Source organism: Heterodontus francisci, chromosome 1, assembly GCF_036365525.1.
Source record: "Heterodontus francisci isolate sHetFra1 chromosome 1, sHetFra1.hap1, whole genome shotgun sequence".
In the NCBI taxonomy this organism is placed as follows: Eukaryota; Metazoa; Chordata; class Chondrichthyes; order Heterodontiformes; family Heterodontidae; genus Heterodontus; species Heterodontus francisci.
In genome coordinates this window covers 10,143,928-10,160,135 of record NC_090371.1, presented here as the reverse complement: position 1 = coordinate 10,160,135, position 16,208 = coordinate 10,143,928, and the positions used below count along the sequence as shown (strand labels likewise).

At 52.7% G+C, this 16,208-nt stretch overlaps 1 protein-coding gene across 3 annotated transcripts in view; it reads left to right on the top strand.

Annotated features, from left to right (window-relative positions):
• Window positions 1-16,208, top strand: part of shtn2 (shootin 2) — a 91,784-nt gene that overhangs the window by 57,074 nt on the left and 18,502 nt on the right. For all 3 annotated transcript variants that reach the window (XM_068038845.1, XM_068038757.1, XM_068038939.1), the window contains one exon: window positions 12,272-12,425. In XM_068038845.1, coding sequence (XP_067894946.1) covers window positions 12,272-12,425 — 154 coding nt within the window. The remainder of the gene's footprint in view (window positions 1-12,271; window positions 12,426-16,208) is intronic.

Genomic DNA, 16,208 nt, shown 5'->3' with positions numbered 1-16,208 from the left:
GTGTTTAGGATCTGGAATGCACTGTCTGAGAGTGAGGTGGAGGCAGGTTCAGTGAGTGTTTAGGATCTGGAATGCACTGTCTGAGAGTGTGGTGGAGGCAGGTTCAGTGAGTGTTTAGGATCTGGAATGCACTGTCTGAGAGTGTGGTGGAGGCAGGTTCAGTGTGTGTTTAGGATATGGAATGCACTGTCTGAGAGTGTGGTGGAGGCAGGTTCAGTGAGTGTTTAGGATCTGGAATGCACTGTCTGAGAGTGTGGTGGAGGCAGGTTCAGTGTGTGTTTAGGATCTGGAATGCACTGTCTGAGAGTGTGGTGGAGGCAGTTTCGGTGAGTGTTTAGGATCTGGAATGCACTGTCTGAGAGTGAGGTGGAGGCAGGTTCAGTGTGTGTTTAGGATCTGGAATGCACTGTTTGAGAGTGTGGTGGAGGTAGGTTCAGTGAGTGTTTAGGATCTGGAATGCACTGTCTGAGAGTGTGGTGGAGGCAGGTTCACTGAGTGTTTAGGATCCAGAATGCACTGTCTGAGAGTGTGGTGGAGGCAGGTTCAGTGAGTGTTTAGGATCTGGAATGCACTGTCTGAGAGTGTGGTGGAGGCAGGTTCAGTGAGTGTTTAGGATCCAGAATGCACTGTCTGAGAGTGCGGTGGAGGCAGGTTCAGTGAGTGTTTAGGTCCGGAATGCACTGTCTGAGAGTGCGGTGGATGCAGGTTCAGTGAGTGTTTAGGATCTGGAATGCACTGTCTGAGAGTGTGGTGGAGGCAGGTTCAGTGAGTGTTTAGGATCCAGAATGCACTGTCTGAGAGTGCGGTGGAGGCAGGTTCAGTGAGTGTTTAGGTCCGGAATGCACTGTCTGAGAGTGCGGTGGAGGCAGGTTCAGTGAGTGTTTAGGATCCAGAATGCACTGTCTGAGAGTGTGGTGGAGGCAGGTTCAGTGAGTGTTTAGGATCTGGAATGCACTGTCTGAGAGTGAGGTGGAGGCAGGTTCAGTGAGTGTTTAGGATCTGGAATGCACTGTCTGAGAGTGCGGTGGAGGCAGGATCAGTGAGTGTTTAGGATCTGGAATGCACTGTCTGAGAGTGCGGTGGAGGCAGGTTCAGTGAGTGTTTAGGATCTGGAATGCACTGTCTGAGAGTGTGGTGGAGGCAGGTTCAGTGAGTGTTTAGGATCTGAATGCACTGTCTGAGAGTGTGGTGGAGGCAGGTTCAGTGAGTGTTTAGGATCTGGAATGCACTGTCTGAGAGTGTGGTGGAGGTAGGTTCAGTGAGTGTTTAGGATCTGGAATGCACTGTCTGAGAGTGTGGTGGAGGCAGGTTCAGTGAGTGTTTAGAATCCAGAATGCACTGTCTGAGAGTGTGGTGGAGGCAGGTTCAGTGAGTGTTTAGGATCCAGAATGCACTGTCTGAGAGTATAGTGGAGGCAGGTTCAGTGAGTGTTTAGGATCTGGAATGCACTGTCTGAGAGTGAGGTGGAGGCAGGTTCAGCGAGTGTTTCGGATCTGGAATGCACTGTCTGAGAGTGTGGTGGAGGCAGGTTCAGTGAGTGTTTAGGATCTGGAATGCACTGTCTGAGAGTGAGGTGGAGGCAGGTTCAGCGAGTGTTTCGGATCTGGAATGCACTGTCTGAGAGTGTGGTGGAGGCAGGTTCAGTGAGTGTTTAGGATCTGGAATGCACTGTCTGAGAGTGAGGTGGAGGCAGGTTCAGCGAGTGTTTCGGATCTGGAATGCACTGTCTGAGAGTGAAGTGGAGGCAGGTTCAGTGTGTGTTTAGGATCTGGAATGCACTGTTTGAAAGTGTGGTGGAGGTAGGTTCAGTGAGTGTTTAGGATCTGGAATGCACTGTCTGAGAGTGTGGTGGAGGCAGGTTAAGTGAGTGTTTAGGATCTGGAATGCACTATCTGAGAGTGAGGTGGAGGCAGGTTCAGCGAGTGTTTCGGATCTGGAATGCACTGTCTGAGAGTGTGGTGGAGGCAGGTTCAGTGAGTGTTTAGGATCTGGAATGCATTGACTGAGAGAATGGTGGAGGCAGGTTCAGTGTGTGTTTAGGATCTGGAATGCATTGACTGAGAGAATGGTGGAGGCAGGTTCTGTGTGTGTTTAGGATCTGGAATGCATTGACTGAGAGAATGGTGGAGGCAGGTTCAGTGTGTGTTTAGGATCTGGAATGCATTGACTGAGAGAATGGTGGAGGCTGGTTCAGTGTGTGTTTAGGATCTGGAATGCACTGTGTGAGAGTGTGGTGGAGGCAGGTTCAGTGAGTGTTTAGGATCTGGAATGCACTGTCTGAGAGTGTGGTGGAGGCAGGTTCAGTGTCTGTTTAGGATCTGGATTGCATTGACTGAGAGAATGGTGGAGGCAGGTTCAGTGTGTGTTTAGGATCTGGAATGCATTGACTGAGAGAATGGTGGAGGCAGGTTCAGTGTGTGTTTAGGATCTGGAATGCACTGTGTGAGAGTGTGGTGGAGGCAGGTTCAGTGAGTGTTTAGGATCTGGAATGCACTGTCTGAGAGTGCGGTGGAGGCAGATTCAGTGAGTGTTTAGGATCTGGAATGCACTGTCTGAGAGTGTGGTGGAGGCAGGTTCAGTGAGTGTTTAGGATCTGGAATGCACTGTCTGAGAGTGTGGTGGAGGCAGGTTCAGTGTGTGTTTAGGATCTGGAATGCACTGTCTGAGAGTGAGGTGGAGGCAGGTTTCATTGAGTGTTTAGGATCTGGAATGCACTGTCTGAGAGTGCGGTGGAGGCAGGTTCAGTGTGTGTTTAGGATCTGGAATGCACTGTCTGAGAGTGTGGTGGAGGCAGGTTCAGTGAGTGTTTAGGATCTGGAATGCACTGTCTGAGAGTGTGGTGGAGGCAGGTTTCAGTGAGTGTTTAGGATCTGGAATGCACTGTCTGAGAGTGTGGTGGAGGCAGGTTCAGTGTGTGTTTAGGATCTGGAATGCACTGTTTGAGAGTGTGGTGGAGGTAGGTTCAGCGAGTGTTTAGGATCTGGAATGCACTGTCTGAGAGTGTGGTGGAGGCAGGTTCAGTGTGTGTTTAGGATCTGGAATGCACTGTTTGAGAGTGTGGTGGAGGTAGGTTCAGCGAGTGTTTAGGATCTGGAATGCACTGTCTGAGAGTGTGGTGGAGGCAGGTTCAGTGAGTGTTTAGGATCTGCAATGCACTGTCTGAGAGTGCGGTGGAGGCAGATTCAGTGAGTGTTTAGGATCTGGAATGCACTGTCTGAGAGTGTGTTGGAGGCAGGTTCAGTGAGTGATTAGGATCTGGAATGCACTGTCTGAGAGTGAGGTGGAGGCAGGTTCAGCGAGTGTTTAGGATCTGGAATGCACTGTCTGAGAGTGTGGTGGAGGCAGGTTCAGTGAGTGTTTAGGATCTGGAATGCACTCTCTGAGGCTTGGTGGAGGCAGGTTCAGTGTGTGTTTCGGATCTGGAATGCACTGTCTGAGAGTGTGGTGGAGGCAGGTTCAGTGTGTGTTTAGGATCTGGAATGCACTGTCTGAGAGTGTGGTGGAGCCAGGTTCAGTGTGTGTTCAGGATCTGGAATGCATTGCCTGAGAGTGTAGTGGAGGCAGGTTCAGCGAGTGTTTCGGATCTGGAATGCATTGACTGAGAGAATGGTGGAGGCAGGTTCAGTGAGTGTATAGGATCTGGAATGCACTGTCTGAGAGTGAGGTGGAGGCAGGTTCAGTAAGTGTTTAGGATCTGGAATGCACTGTCTGAGAGTGTGGTGGAGGCAGGTTCAGTGAGTGTTTCGGATCTGGAATGCATTGCCTGAGAGTGTAGTGGAGGCAGGTTCAGCGAGTGTTTCGGATCTGGAATGCATTGACTGAGAGAATGGTGGAAGCAGGTTCAGTGAGTGTTTAGGATCTGGAATGCATTGCCTGAGAGTGTAGTGGAGGCAGGTTCAGCGAGTGTTTAGGATCTGGAATGCACTCTCTGAGAGTGTGGTGGAGGCAGGTTCAGTGTGTGTTTAGGATCTGGAATGCACTGTCTGAGAGAGTGGTGGAGGCAGGATCAGTGAGTGTTTAGGATCTGGAATGCACCGTCTGAGAGTACGGTGGAGGCAGGTTCAGTGAGTGTTTAGGATCTGGAATGCACTGTCTGAGAGTGTGGTGGAGGCAGGTTCAGTGAGTGTTTAGGATCTGAATGCACTGTCTGAGAGTGTGGTGGAGGCAGGTTCAGTGAGTGTTTAGGATCTGGAATGCACTGTCTGAGAGTGTGGTGGAGGCAGGTTCAGTGTGTGTTTAGGATCTGGAATGCACTGTCTGAGAGTGTGGTGGAGGCAGGTTCAGTGAGTGTTTAGAATCTGGAATGCACTGTCTGAGAGTGTGGTGGAGGCAGGTTCAGTGTGTGTTTAGGATCTGGAATGCACTGTCTGAGAGTGTGGTGGAGGCAGTTTCGGTGAGTGTTTAGGATCTGGATGGCACTGTCTGAGAGTGAGGTGGAGGCAGGTTCAGTGAGTGTTTAGGATCTGGAATGCACTGTCTGAGAGTGTGGTGGAGGCAGGTTCACTGAGTGTTTAGGATCCAGAATGCACTGTCTGAGAGTGTGGTGGAGGCAGGTTCAGTGAGTGTTTAGGATCTGGAATGCACTGTCTGAGAGTGTGGTGGAGGCAGGTTCAGTGAGTGTTTAGGATCCAGAATGCACTGTCTGAGAGTGTGGTGGAGGCAGGTTCAGTGAGTGTTTAGGATCTGGAATGCACTGTCTGAGAGTCTGGTGGAGGCAGGTTAAGTGAGTGTTTAGGATCTGGAATGCACTGTCTGAGAGTGTGGTGGAGGCAGGTTCAGTGAGTGTTTAGGATCTGGAATGCACTGTCTGAGAGTGTGGTGGAGGCAGGTTCAGTGAGTGTTTAGGATCCAGAATGCACTGTCTGAGAGTGCGGTGGAGGCAGGTTCAGTGAGTGTTTAGGATCTGGAATGCACTGTCTGAGAGTGTGGTGGAGGCAGGTTCAGTGAGTGTTTAGGATCTGGAATGCACTGTCTGAGAGTGAGGTGGAGGCAGGTTCAGTGAGTGTTTAGGATCTGGAATGCACTGTCTGAGAGTGTGGTGGAGGCAGGTTCAGTGAGTGTTTAGGATCTGGAATGCACTGTCTGAGAGTGTGGTGGAGGCAGGTTCAGTGAGTGTTTAGGATCTGGAATGCACTGTCTGAGAGTGAGGTGGAGGCAGGTTCAGTGAGTGTTTAGGATCTGGAATGCACTGTCTGAGAGTGTGGTGGAGGCAGGTTCAGTGAGTGTTTAGGATCTGGAATGCACTGTCTGAGAGTGTGGTGGAGGCAGGTTCAGTGTGTGTTTAGGATCTGGAATGCACTGTCTGAGAGTGTGGTGGAGGCAGGTTCAGTGAGTGTTTAGAATCTGGAATGCACTGTCTGAGAGTGTGGTGGAGGCAGGTTCAGTGAGTGTTTAGGATCTGGAATGCACAGTCTGAGAGTGTGGTGGAGGCAGGTTCACTGAGTGTTTAGGATCCAGAATGCACTGTCTGAGAGTGTGGTGGAGGCAGGTTCAGTGAGTGTTTAGGATCTGGAATGCACTGTCTGAGAGTGTGGTGGAGGCAGGTTCAGTGAGTGTTTAGGATCCAGAATGCACTGTCTGAGAGTGCGGTGGAGGCAGGTTCAGTGAGTGTTTAGGTCCGGAATGCACTGTCTGAGAGTGCGGTGGAGGCAGGTTCAGTGAGTGTTTAGGATCTGGAATGCACTGTCTGAGAGTGTGGTGGAGGCAGGTTCAGTGAGTGTTTAGGATCCAGAATGCACTGTCTGAGAGTGCGGTGGAGGCAGGTTCAGTGAGTGTTTAGGTCCGGAATGCACTGTCTGAGAGTGCGGTGGAGGCAGGTTCAGTGAGTGTTTAGGATCCAGAATGCACTGTCTGAGAGTGTGGTGGAGGCAGGTTCAGTGAGTGTTTAGGATCTGGAATGCACTGTCTGAGAGTGAGGTGGAGGCAGGTTCAGTGAGTGTTTAGGGTCTGGAATGCACTGTCTGAGAGTGCGGTGGAGGCAGGATCAGTGAGTGTTTAGGATCTGGAATGCACTGTCTGAGAGTGCGGTGGAGGCAGGTTCAGTGAGTGTTTAGGATCTGAATGCACTGTCTGAGAGTGTGGTGGAGGCAGGTTCAGTGAGTGTTTAGGATCTGGAATGCACTGTCTGAGAGTGTGGTGGAGGTAGGTTCAGTGAGTGTTTAGGATCTGGAATGCACTGTCTGAGAGTGTGGTGGAGGCAGGTTCAGTGAGTGTTTAGAATCCAGAATGCACTGTCTGAGAGTGTGGTGGAGGCAGGTTCAGTGAGTGTTTAGGATCCAGAATGCACTGTCTGAGAGTATAGTGGAGGCAGGTTCAGTGAGTGTTTAGGATCTGGAATGCACTGTCTGAGAGTGAGGTGGAGGCAGGTTCAGCGAGTGTTTCGGATCTGGAATGCACTGTCTGAGAGTGTGGTGGAGGCAGGTTCAGTGAGTGTTTAGGATCTGGAATGCACTGTCTGAGAGTGAGGTGGAGGCAGGTTCAGCGAGTGTTTCGGATCTGGAATGCACTGTCTGAGAGTGTGGTGGAGGCAGGTTCAGTGTGTGTTTAGGATCTGGAATGCACTGTCTGAGAGTGAGGTGGAGGCAGGTTCAGCGAGTGTTTCGGATCTGGAATGCACTGTCTGAGAGTGAGGTGGAGGCAGGTTCAGTGTGTGTTTAGGATCTGGAATGCACTGTTTGAAAGTGTGGTGGAGGTAGGTTCAGTGAGTGTTTAGGATCTGGAATGCACTGTCTGAGAGTGTGGTGGAGGCAGGTTAAGTGAGTGTTTAGGATCTGGAATGCACTATCTGAGAGTGAGGTGGAGGCAGGTTCAGCGAGTGTTTCGGATCTGGAATGCACTGTCTGAGAGTGTGGTGGAGGCAGGTTCAGTGAGTGTTTAGGATCTGGAATGCATTGACTGAGAGAATGGTGGAGGCAGGTTCAGTGTGTGTTTAGGATCTGGAATGCATTGACTGAGAGAATGGTGGAGGCAGGTTCAGTGTGTGTTTAGGATCTGGAATGCATTGACTGAGAGAATGGTGGAGGCAGGTTCAGTGTGTGTTTAGGATCTGGAATGCATTGACTGAGAGAATGGTGGAGGCAGGTTCAGTGTGTGTTTAGGATCTGGAATGCACTGTGTGAGAGTGTGGTGGAGGCAGGTTCAGTGAGTGTTTAGGATCTGGAATGCACTGTCTGAGAGTGTGGTGGAGGCAGGTTCAGTGTCTGTTTAGGATCTGGATTGCATTGACTGAGAGAATGGTGGAGGCAGGTTCAGTGTGTGTTTAGGATCTGGAATGCATTGACTGAGAGAATGGTGGAGGCAGGTTCAGTGTGTGTTTAGGATCTGGAATGCACTGTGTGAGAGTGTGGTGGAGGCAGGTTCAGTGAGTGTTTAGGATCTGGAATGCACTGTCTGAGAGTGTGGTGGAGGCAGGTTCACTGAGTGTTTAGGATCTGGAATGCACTATCTGAGAGTGAGGTGGAGGCAGGTTCAGCGAGTGTTTCGGTTCTGGAATGCACTGTCTGAGAGTGTGGTGGAGGCAGGTTCAGTGTCTGTTTAGGATCTGGAATGCATTGACTGAGAGAATGGTGGAGGCAGGTTCAGTGTGTGTTTAGGATCTGGAATGCACTGTCTGAGAGTGCGGTGGAGGCAGGTTCAGTGAGTGTTTAGGATCTGGAATGCACTGTCTGAGAGTGTGGTGGACGCAGGTTCAGTGAGTGTTTAGGATCTGGAATGCACTGTCTGAGAGTGTGGTGGACGCAGGTTCAGTGAGTGTTTAGGATCTGGAATGCACTGTCTGAGAGTGAGGTGGAGGCAGGTTCAGTGAGTGTTTAGGATCTGGAATGCACTGTCTGAGAGTGCGGTGGAGGCAGGTTCAGTGAGTGTTTAGGATCTGAATGCACTGTCTGAGAGTGCTGTGGAGGCAGGTTCAGTGTGTGTTTAGGATCTGGAATGCACTGTCTGAGAGTGAGGTGGAGGCAGGTTCAGTGAGTGTTTAGGATCTGGAATGCACTGTCTGAGAGTGTGGTGGAGGCAGGTTCAGTGAGTGTTTAGGATCTGGAATGCACTGTCTGAGAGTGTGGTGGAGGCAGGTTCAGTGAGTGTTTAGGATCTGGAATGCACTGTCTGAGAGTGTGGTGGAGGCACGTTCAGTGAGTGTTTAGGATCTGGAATGCACTGTCTGAGAGTGTGGTGGAGGCAGGTTCAGTGAGTGTTTAGGATCTGGAATGCACTGTCTGAGAGTGTCGTGGAGGCAGGTTCAGTGAGTGTTTAGGATCTGGAATGCACTGTCTGAGAGTTGGTGGAGGCAGGTTCAGTGTGTGTTTAGGATCTGGAATGCACTGTTTGAGAGTGTGGTGGAGGTAGGTTCAGTGAGTGTTTAGGATCTGGAATGCACTGTCTGAGAGTGTGGTGGAGGCAGGTTCAGTGAGTGTTTAGGATCCAGTATGCACTGTCTGAGAGTGTGGTGGAGGCAGGTTCAGTGAGTGTTTAGGATCTGGAATGCACTGTCTGAGAGTGTGGTGGAGGCAGGTTCAGTGAGTGTTTAGGATCTGGAATGCACTATCTGAGAGTGAGGTGGAGGCAGGTTCAGCGAGTGTTTCGGATCTGGAATGCACTGTCTGAGAGTACGGTGGAGGCAGGTTCAGTGAGTGTTTAGGATCTGGAATGCACTGCCTGAGAGTGTGGTGGAGGCAGGTTCAGTGAGTGTTTAGGATCTGGAATGCACTGTCTGAGAGTGTGGTGGAGGCAGGTTCAGTGGGTGTTTAGGATCTGGAATGCAGTGCCTGCGAGTGTGGTGGAGGCAGGTTCAGTGAGTGTTTAGGATCTGGAATACACTGTTTGAGAGTGTGGTGGAGGTAGGTTCAGTAAGTGTTTAGGATCTGGAATGCACTGTCTGGGAGTGCGGTGGAGGCAGGTTCAGTGAGTGTTTAGGATCTGGAATGCACTGTTTGAGAGTGTGGTGGAGGTAGGTTCAGTGAGTGTTTAGGATCTGGAATGCACTGTTTGAGAGTGTGGTGGAGGCAGGTTCAGTGAGTGTTTAGGATCTGGAATGCACTGTCTGAGAGTGTGGTGGAGGCAGGTTCAGTGAGTGTTTAGGATCTGGAATGCACTGTCTGAGAGTGTGGTGGAGGCAGGTTCAGTGAGTGTTTAGGATCTGGAATGTACTGTCTGAGAGTGTGGTGGAGGCAGGTTCAGTGAGTGTTTCGGATCTGAATGCACTGTCTGAGAGTGCTGTGGAGGCAGGTTCAGTGTGTGTTTAGGATCTGGAATGCACTGTCTGAGAGTGAGGTGGAGGCAGGTTCAGTGAGTGTTTAGGATCTGGAATGCACTGTCTTAGAGTGAGGTGGAGGCAGGTTCAGTGAGTGTTTAGGATCTGGAATGCACTGTCTGAGAGTGTGGTGGAGGCAGGTTCAGTGAGTGTTTAGGATCTGGAATGCACTGTCTGAGAGTGTGGTGGAGGCAGGTTCAGTGAGTGTTTAGGATCTGGAATGCACTGTCTGAGAGTTGGTGGAGGCAGGTTCAGTGTGTGTTTAGGATCTGGAATGCACTGTCTGAGAGTGTGGTGGAGGCAGGTTCAGTGTGTGTTTAGGATCTGGAATGCACTGTCTGAGAGTGTGGTGGAGGCAGGTTCAGTGTGTGTTTAGGATCTGGAATGCACTGTTTGAGAGTGTGGTGGAGGTAGGTTCAGTGAGTGTTTAGGGTCTGGAATGCACTGTCTGTTAGTGTGGTGGAGGCACGTTCAGTGAGTGTTTAGGATCCAGAATGCACTGTCTGAGAGTGTGGTGGAGGCAGGTTCAGTGAGTGTTTAGGATCTGGAATGCATTGACTGAGAGAATGGTGGAGGCAGGTTCAGTGAGTGTTTAGGATCTGGAATGCACTATCTGAGAGTGAGGTGGAGGCAGGTTCAGTGAGTGTTTAGGATCCAGAATGCACTGTCTGAGAGTGTGGTGGAGGCAGGTTCAGTGAGTGTTTAGGATCTGGAATGCATTGACTGAGAGAATGGTGGAGGCAGGTTCAGTGAGTGTTTAGGATCTGGAATGCACTATCTGAGAGTGAGGTGGAGGCAGGTTCAGTGAGTGTTTAGGATCCAGAATGCACTGTCTGAGAGTGTGGTGGAGGCAGGTTCAGTGAGTGTTTAGGATCTGGAATGCATTGACTGAGAGAATGGTGGAGGCAGGTTCAGTGTGTGTTTAGGATCTGGAATGCATTGACTGAGAGAATGGTGGAGGCAGGTTCAGTGTGTGTTTAGGATCTGGAATGCACTGTGTGAGAGTGAGGTGGAGGCAGGTTCAGTGAGTGTTTAGGATCTGGAATGCACTATCTGAGAGTGAGGTGGAGGCAGGTTCAGCGAGTGTTTCGGATCTGGAATGCACTGTCTGAGAGTGTGGTGGAGGCAGGTTCAGTGTGTATTTAGGATCTGGAATGCATTGACTGAGAGAATGGTGGAGGCAGGTTCAGTGTGTGTTTGGGATCTGGAATGCACTGTCTGAGAGTGTGGTGGAGGCAGGTTCAGTGAGTGTTTAGGATCTGGAATGCACTGTCTGAGATTGCGGTGGAGGCAGGTTCAGTGAGTGTTTAGGATCTGGAATGCACTGTCTGAGAGTGTGGTGGAGGCAGGTTCAGCGAGTGTTTAGGATCTGGAATGCACTATCTGAGAGTGTGGTGGAGGCAGGTTCAGTGAGTGTTTAGGATCTGGAATGCACTATCTGAGAGTGCGGTGGAGGCAGGTTCAGTGAGTGTTTAGGATCTGGAATGCACTGTCTGAGAGTGTGGTGGAGGCAGGTTCAGCGAGTGTTTAGGATCTGGAATGCACTATCTGAGAGTGTGGTGGAGGCAGGTTCAGTGAGTGTTTAGGATCTGGAATGCACTATCTGAGAGTGAGGTGGAGGCAGGTTCAGCAAGTGTTTCGGATCTGGAATGCACTGTCTGAGAGTGTGGTGGAGGCAGGTTCAGTGAGTGTTTCGGATCCAGAATGCACTGTCTGAGAGTGTGGTGGAGGCAGGTTCAGTGAGTGTTTAGGATCTGGAATGCACTGTCTGAGAGTGTGGTGGAGGCAGGTTCAGTGAGTGTTTAGGATCTGGAATGCACTGTCTGAGAGTGTGGTGGAGGCAGGTTCAGTGAGTGTTTAGGATCTGGAATGCACTGTCTGAGAGTGAGGTGGAGGCAGGTTCAGTGAGTGTTTAGGATCTGGAATGCACTGTCTGAGAGTGTGGTGGAGGCAGGTTCAGCGAGTGTTTAGGATCTGGAATGCACTATCTGAGAGTGAGGTGGAGGCAGGTTCAGCGAGTGTTTCGGATCTGGAATGCACTGTCTGAGAGTGTGGTGGAGGCAGGTTCAGTGAGTGTTTAGGATCTGGAATGCACTGTCTGAGATTGTTTTGGAGGCAGGTTCAGTGAGTGTTTAGGATCTGGAATGCACTGTCTGAGAGTGTGGTGGAGGCAGGTTCAGTGTGTGTTTAGGATCTGGAATACACTGTGTGAGTGTGCGGTGGAGGCAGGTTCAGTGAGTTTTTAGGATCTGGAATGCACTGTCTGAGAGTGCGGTGGAGGCAGGTTCAGTGAGTGTTTAGGATCTGGAATGCACTGTCTGAGAGTGTGGTGGAGGCAGGTTCAGTGAGTGTTTAGGATCTGGAATGCACTGTCTGAGACTGTGGTGGAGGCAGGTTCAGTGAGTGTTTAGGATCTGGAATGCACTGTCTGAGAGTGTGGTGGAGGCAGGATCAGTGAGTGTTTAGGATCTGGAATGCACTGTCTGAGAGTGTGGTGGAGGCAGGTTCAGTGAGTGTTTAGGATCTGGAATGCACTGTCTGAGACTGTGGTGGAGGCAGGTTCAGTGAGTGTTTAGGATCTGGAATGCACTGTCTGAGAGTGTGGTGGAGGTAGGTTCAGTGAGTGTTTAGGATCTGGAATGCACTGTCTGAGAGTGTGGTGGAGGCAGGTTCAGTGAGTGTTTAGGATCTGGAATGCACTGTCTGAGAGTGAGGTGGAGGCAGGTTGAAGAGAAGCCTTCAAGCAGAATTGGATAATTATGAGAACTGAAATAATTTGCTTGGCTACAGGGAAAAGGAGGGGGAGAGTGACAAGCTGATTACTCTCAGAGGGCCAGCAAGGACCCAACAGGCCAAATGGCTGTAACCAGCTTCGGAGATGAGCTTGGAGAGGGGGTTAAAGAGATACAGGAACATGGTGGATAAATCTGATGCCTGTCCTGGAGGCTGAACACCAGTACCAAATGGCCTGTTGTCTGCATTTGTATTTTGATAACGGACAGTCTGTTTTCCTTTTAACGACAGATGAAGGAACTGCAGGAACAGATCGAAGGATCCGATTCCAAGCAAGAAATCAACAGATTCCAGCTGTTGCTCCAATTGATGGAGGATGAAAAAGAGGAGATGGGAACGAAACTCCAGGAGGCTGAGACAAAGAAGAAACAGTTGGAGATAAAAGGTCAGAAAAATGCACAAACATTCCCGGTGTTAGTCAGTACATGTCCTGGACATGATGGGATGGTGTCGAGGGAACTTTACTCTCGATCCAACCCGTTTCCTTTTTCTTTTTTTTCTAACCCCGTTTTTTTCCCCAAGATGGCCTTTACACCCCAGACACCTTTCATATATTTCATGTCGAGGGGGCCTTTATTGCTCAGGCCCCCTTTATATACATATTTATATTTTTAAAATAACTTTATTAAAAACAAATAAATAAACAAAAAACTCAAATTAAAATGCCATTCTCGGCATCAACGATGCACTCCAGCCCCTGCGGTGCCCACCAGTCGCAGAAGGCCTCAAGCGTACCGGCTGACAACGCATGCTCCTTCTCCAGGGACACCCGGGCGTGAACGTAACCATGGAAGAGCAGCAGGCAATCGGGGAGGACGGACCCCCCGATGGCCCACAGCCTGGACCTGTGAATTGCCACCTTGGCCAGGCCCAGGAGCAGACCGACGATGAGATCCTTCCCCCGGCCCAAGCCCCTCCGCACTGGGTGCCCAAAGATCAGGAGCGTGGGACTGAAGTGCAGCCAAAACTTGAGGAGCAGCCCCTTCAAATACTCAAAGAGGGGCTGCAACCTCGCACACTCCGTATATACATGGAACACGGACTCGTCCAGGCCGCAGAAAGTACAGGCGGCCTAATAGACTTAAATAGACTTAAAAGTATATTGCACGGGACTACCCTGTGCAACACCCTCCACCCCAGGTCCCCGATGTAAAGGGGGAAGACTCCCGCATGGACAGACCTCCATCGGGGTTTCCCCTTGCCGCCATATGTCGGCACAGACCGCCAGGGCGTGTCCGGCTGGCTGACGAGGGCGAGGAAGTGGAGAGTGTGCAGGAATTGGAATGGCACGGAGGGCTTTTCCGAGAGGCGGCTCGGGTTGTGCGGGACCGGCTCCCGAGGAGGGATTCGGGGCCTGGGTCCAATGAGCACTTCCGGCCGAGTGGGGGTCAGCTCGGCCGGGATCGCTCCGCACTCCCGAGCCCCCTCGCCACCCGCAGTGAGGGGCGTCCCGGGTGTTTCAGCTACTCTTCCGCCTGCCTGTCCGTCCCCGGAGTTGGCCGCCCGGACAGCCGAGGCGCTCTCCTCCGCCGGCGGGGGAGCGCCCTGACTGGAGGCGACCATGTTCCAGACTCGGAATAGATCCCGGTAAAAGACAGGCAACTCCCTCAGAGAGGTGCGGCTAACGGACTCCACCGGGAGCTGCGTGTCGTCTTGAAGGCAGTGACACTGGCGGAAAAAATACGTCGCCAGCGCACACCGTCTGGGAGGACGCTCGACGTACAGGTATCTCTGCAGGGTCCGAAGGCGGAGAGTCACAGCCTGGGTGCGGACGCACACCAGCGACTGACCGCCCTCCTCAATCGGGAGACTCAGGACCGCGGCAGAGACCCAGTGTTTCCTCTTGCCCCGGAAGAAATCGACGAGTTTCTTCTGGATCTTGGTGGCGAATACAGGGGGCGGGGCCAAAGTGACCAACCGGTACCACAGCATGGAGGCCACCAGTTGCTTTATGACCAGCGCTCGGCCCCTGTAGGAAAGCACTCGGAGCAGTCCTGTCCAGCGTCCCAGCCCAATGGTGACTTTCGCCTCCAACTCCTGCCAGTTTGCCGGCCAGGCTTCCTCAGCGGGACTAAGGTGGACTCCCAGATAGAGGAGGTGCGTGGTGCTCCACGCAAAAGGTGTCAACTCCTCCAGCAGGACGTCCACCTGCCACTGACCAACCAGGAGACCGGAACATTTCTCCCAATTGACCCTGGCGGAGCAGGCGGCAGAATACGTCTGCTGGCAGTCGCGCATCCTCCGCAAGTCAACGGGATCTGTGATTGCGAGGAGCACGTTGTCGGCGTAAGCCGAGAGGACGACCCGCATGGTCGGCTCGCGCAGAGCCAATCCTGCCAACCTCCTGCGAAGCAGGCACAGGAAGGGCTCCACGCAGATGGTATACAATTGGCCGGACATGGGGCACCCCTGACGCACTCCTCTCCCAAAGCGAAGGGGCGCCGTCAAGGACCCGTTAACTTTGACTAGACACTCTGCGGCGGTGTATAAACGTCAGACCCGGGCCACAAAATGCGGCCCGAGTCCGAAAGCGCGCAGAGTCCCGAAAAGGTAATCGTGATCCACCCTGTCGAACGCCTTCTCCTGATCGAGGGAGAGAAAGGCGACTGACTGACCAGTAATCTGGGAAAGATGGATTAGGTCCCGGACCAGGTGGATGTTGCCCTAGATGGACCAGCCCGGGACCGTGTAGGACTGGTCGGGGTGGATCATGTGGGCCAGCACGGAGCCCAGGTGGGTAGACATAGCCCGGGCAAAGATCTTATAATCCGTGCTGAGGAAGGAGACCGGACGCCAGTTTTTAAGCAGGCGGAGATCGCTCCTCTTCGGCAGCAGGACGATGACTGCCCTGCGCCACGAGAGGGGCAGCTCCCCGGTTGCCAGGCTTTCCCCCAGGACCCGCGAATAATCGTCCCCCAGAACATCCCAGAACGCCCTGAGGAACTCCACGGCCAACCCGTCCAGCCCCGGGGATTTGCCCCTCGAGAGCTGGTGGAGGGCGCCAGTCAGCTCCGCCAATGTGAGCGGAGCCTCCAATCCTTCGGCGCCCTCCGGGCTGACCTGCGGCAGGTCCTCCCACAAAACTCTGCGCGCGTCCTCGCTGGACGGATCCGGAGAGAACAACGCACTGTAATAAGTACGGAGCAGGAGGCCCATTCCCTCTGGATCCGTGATGGAGGATCCGTCGTCGGCCAGCAGCTCGATGAGCTGCTTACGGACCCCCCGCCATTTTTCCAGCAAGTAGAGGAAGGGTGAGGCGCGGTCCAAATCTTCCAGGATCTGGATCCGCGACCTCATGTACCCGCCTCGGGACCCTATGAGCTGCAGGTTCTTCAGCGCGCCCTTCTTCTCTTTGTACGCCTGCCACAGGGCCGGGTCCGCGACGGCATGACCGAGGCAGGACTCCAAGTCGAGCACCTCCCTCTCAAGGCGCCCGATCTCGGCTTCCCGCCTCTTGGTCGACCCCTTCGCGTACTCCTGACAGAAGACACGGATGTGAATCTTGCCCACATCCCACCATAGCCTCAAGGAGGGGAAGCCCCCCTGCTTCCTTCTCCAGTCGGCCCAGAATCGACAGAACGAGTCCCGGAATCACTCGTCCTCCAGCAGTCGGTTGTTAAAGTGCCAGTACGCGGACCCCGCCCACGTGCGGAGCGGAGTGAACTCCGCCCACACCAGGTGGTGGTCCGAGCACGGCACCAGCCGCATGGAGGCTGCCGAGACACGGGAGACGTACGCCTGCGAAATGTAGAGGCGGTCGATTCGGGACCCTCCTCCTCCAGACCGCCACGTGAAGGCGCTGGAGTTGGGATGGAGATTCCGCCAGACGTCCACCAAGTTAAGGGCGCTGATCAGTTCCCTCAACTTCTCCACCGACGCTTGGACGCGCTGGGGACCAGAGTGATCCCTCACCTCGAGGGTATAGTTAAAATCCCCCCCACCGAGGATTATGCTCGCCGCTATCGATGGAGCTCAAGAGAGCAGACACTTCTTCAAAGAAGCGCGCTTGCAACACGCTGGGCCTGGGCGCGTACACGTTCACAAAGTGGAGCGGCACACTACCCAGGCGAACGGCGAGGTGGAGCAAGCGGCCCGGTGCTAGCTCCTTGACCCCCGAGATCTCCGGCTGAAAAGTCGGGGCCAACAAGATAGCCACCCCACTAGAAAT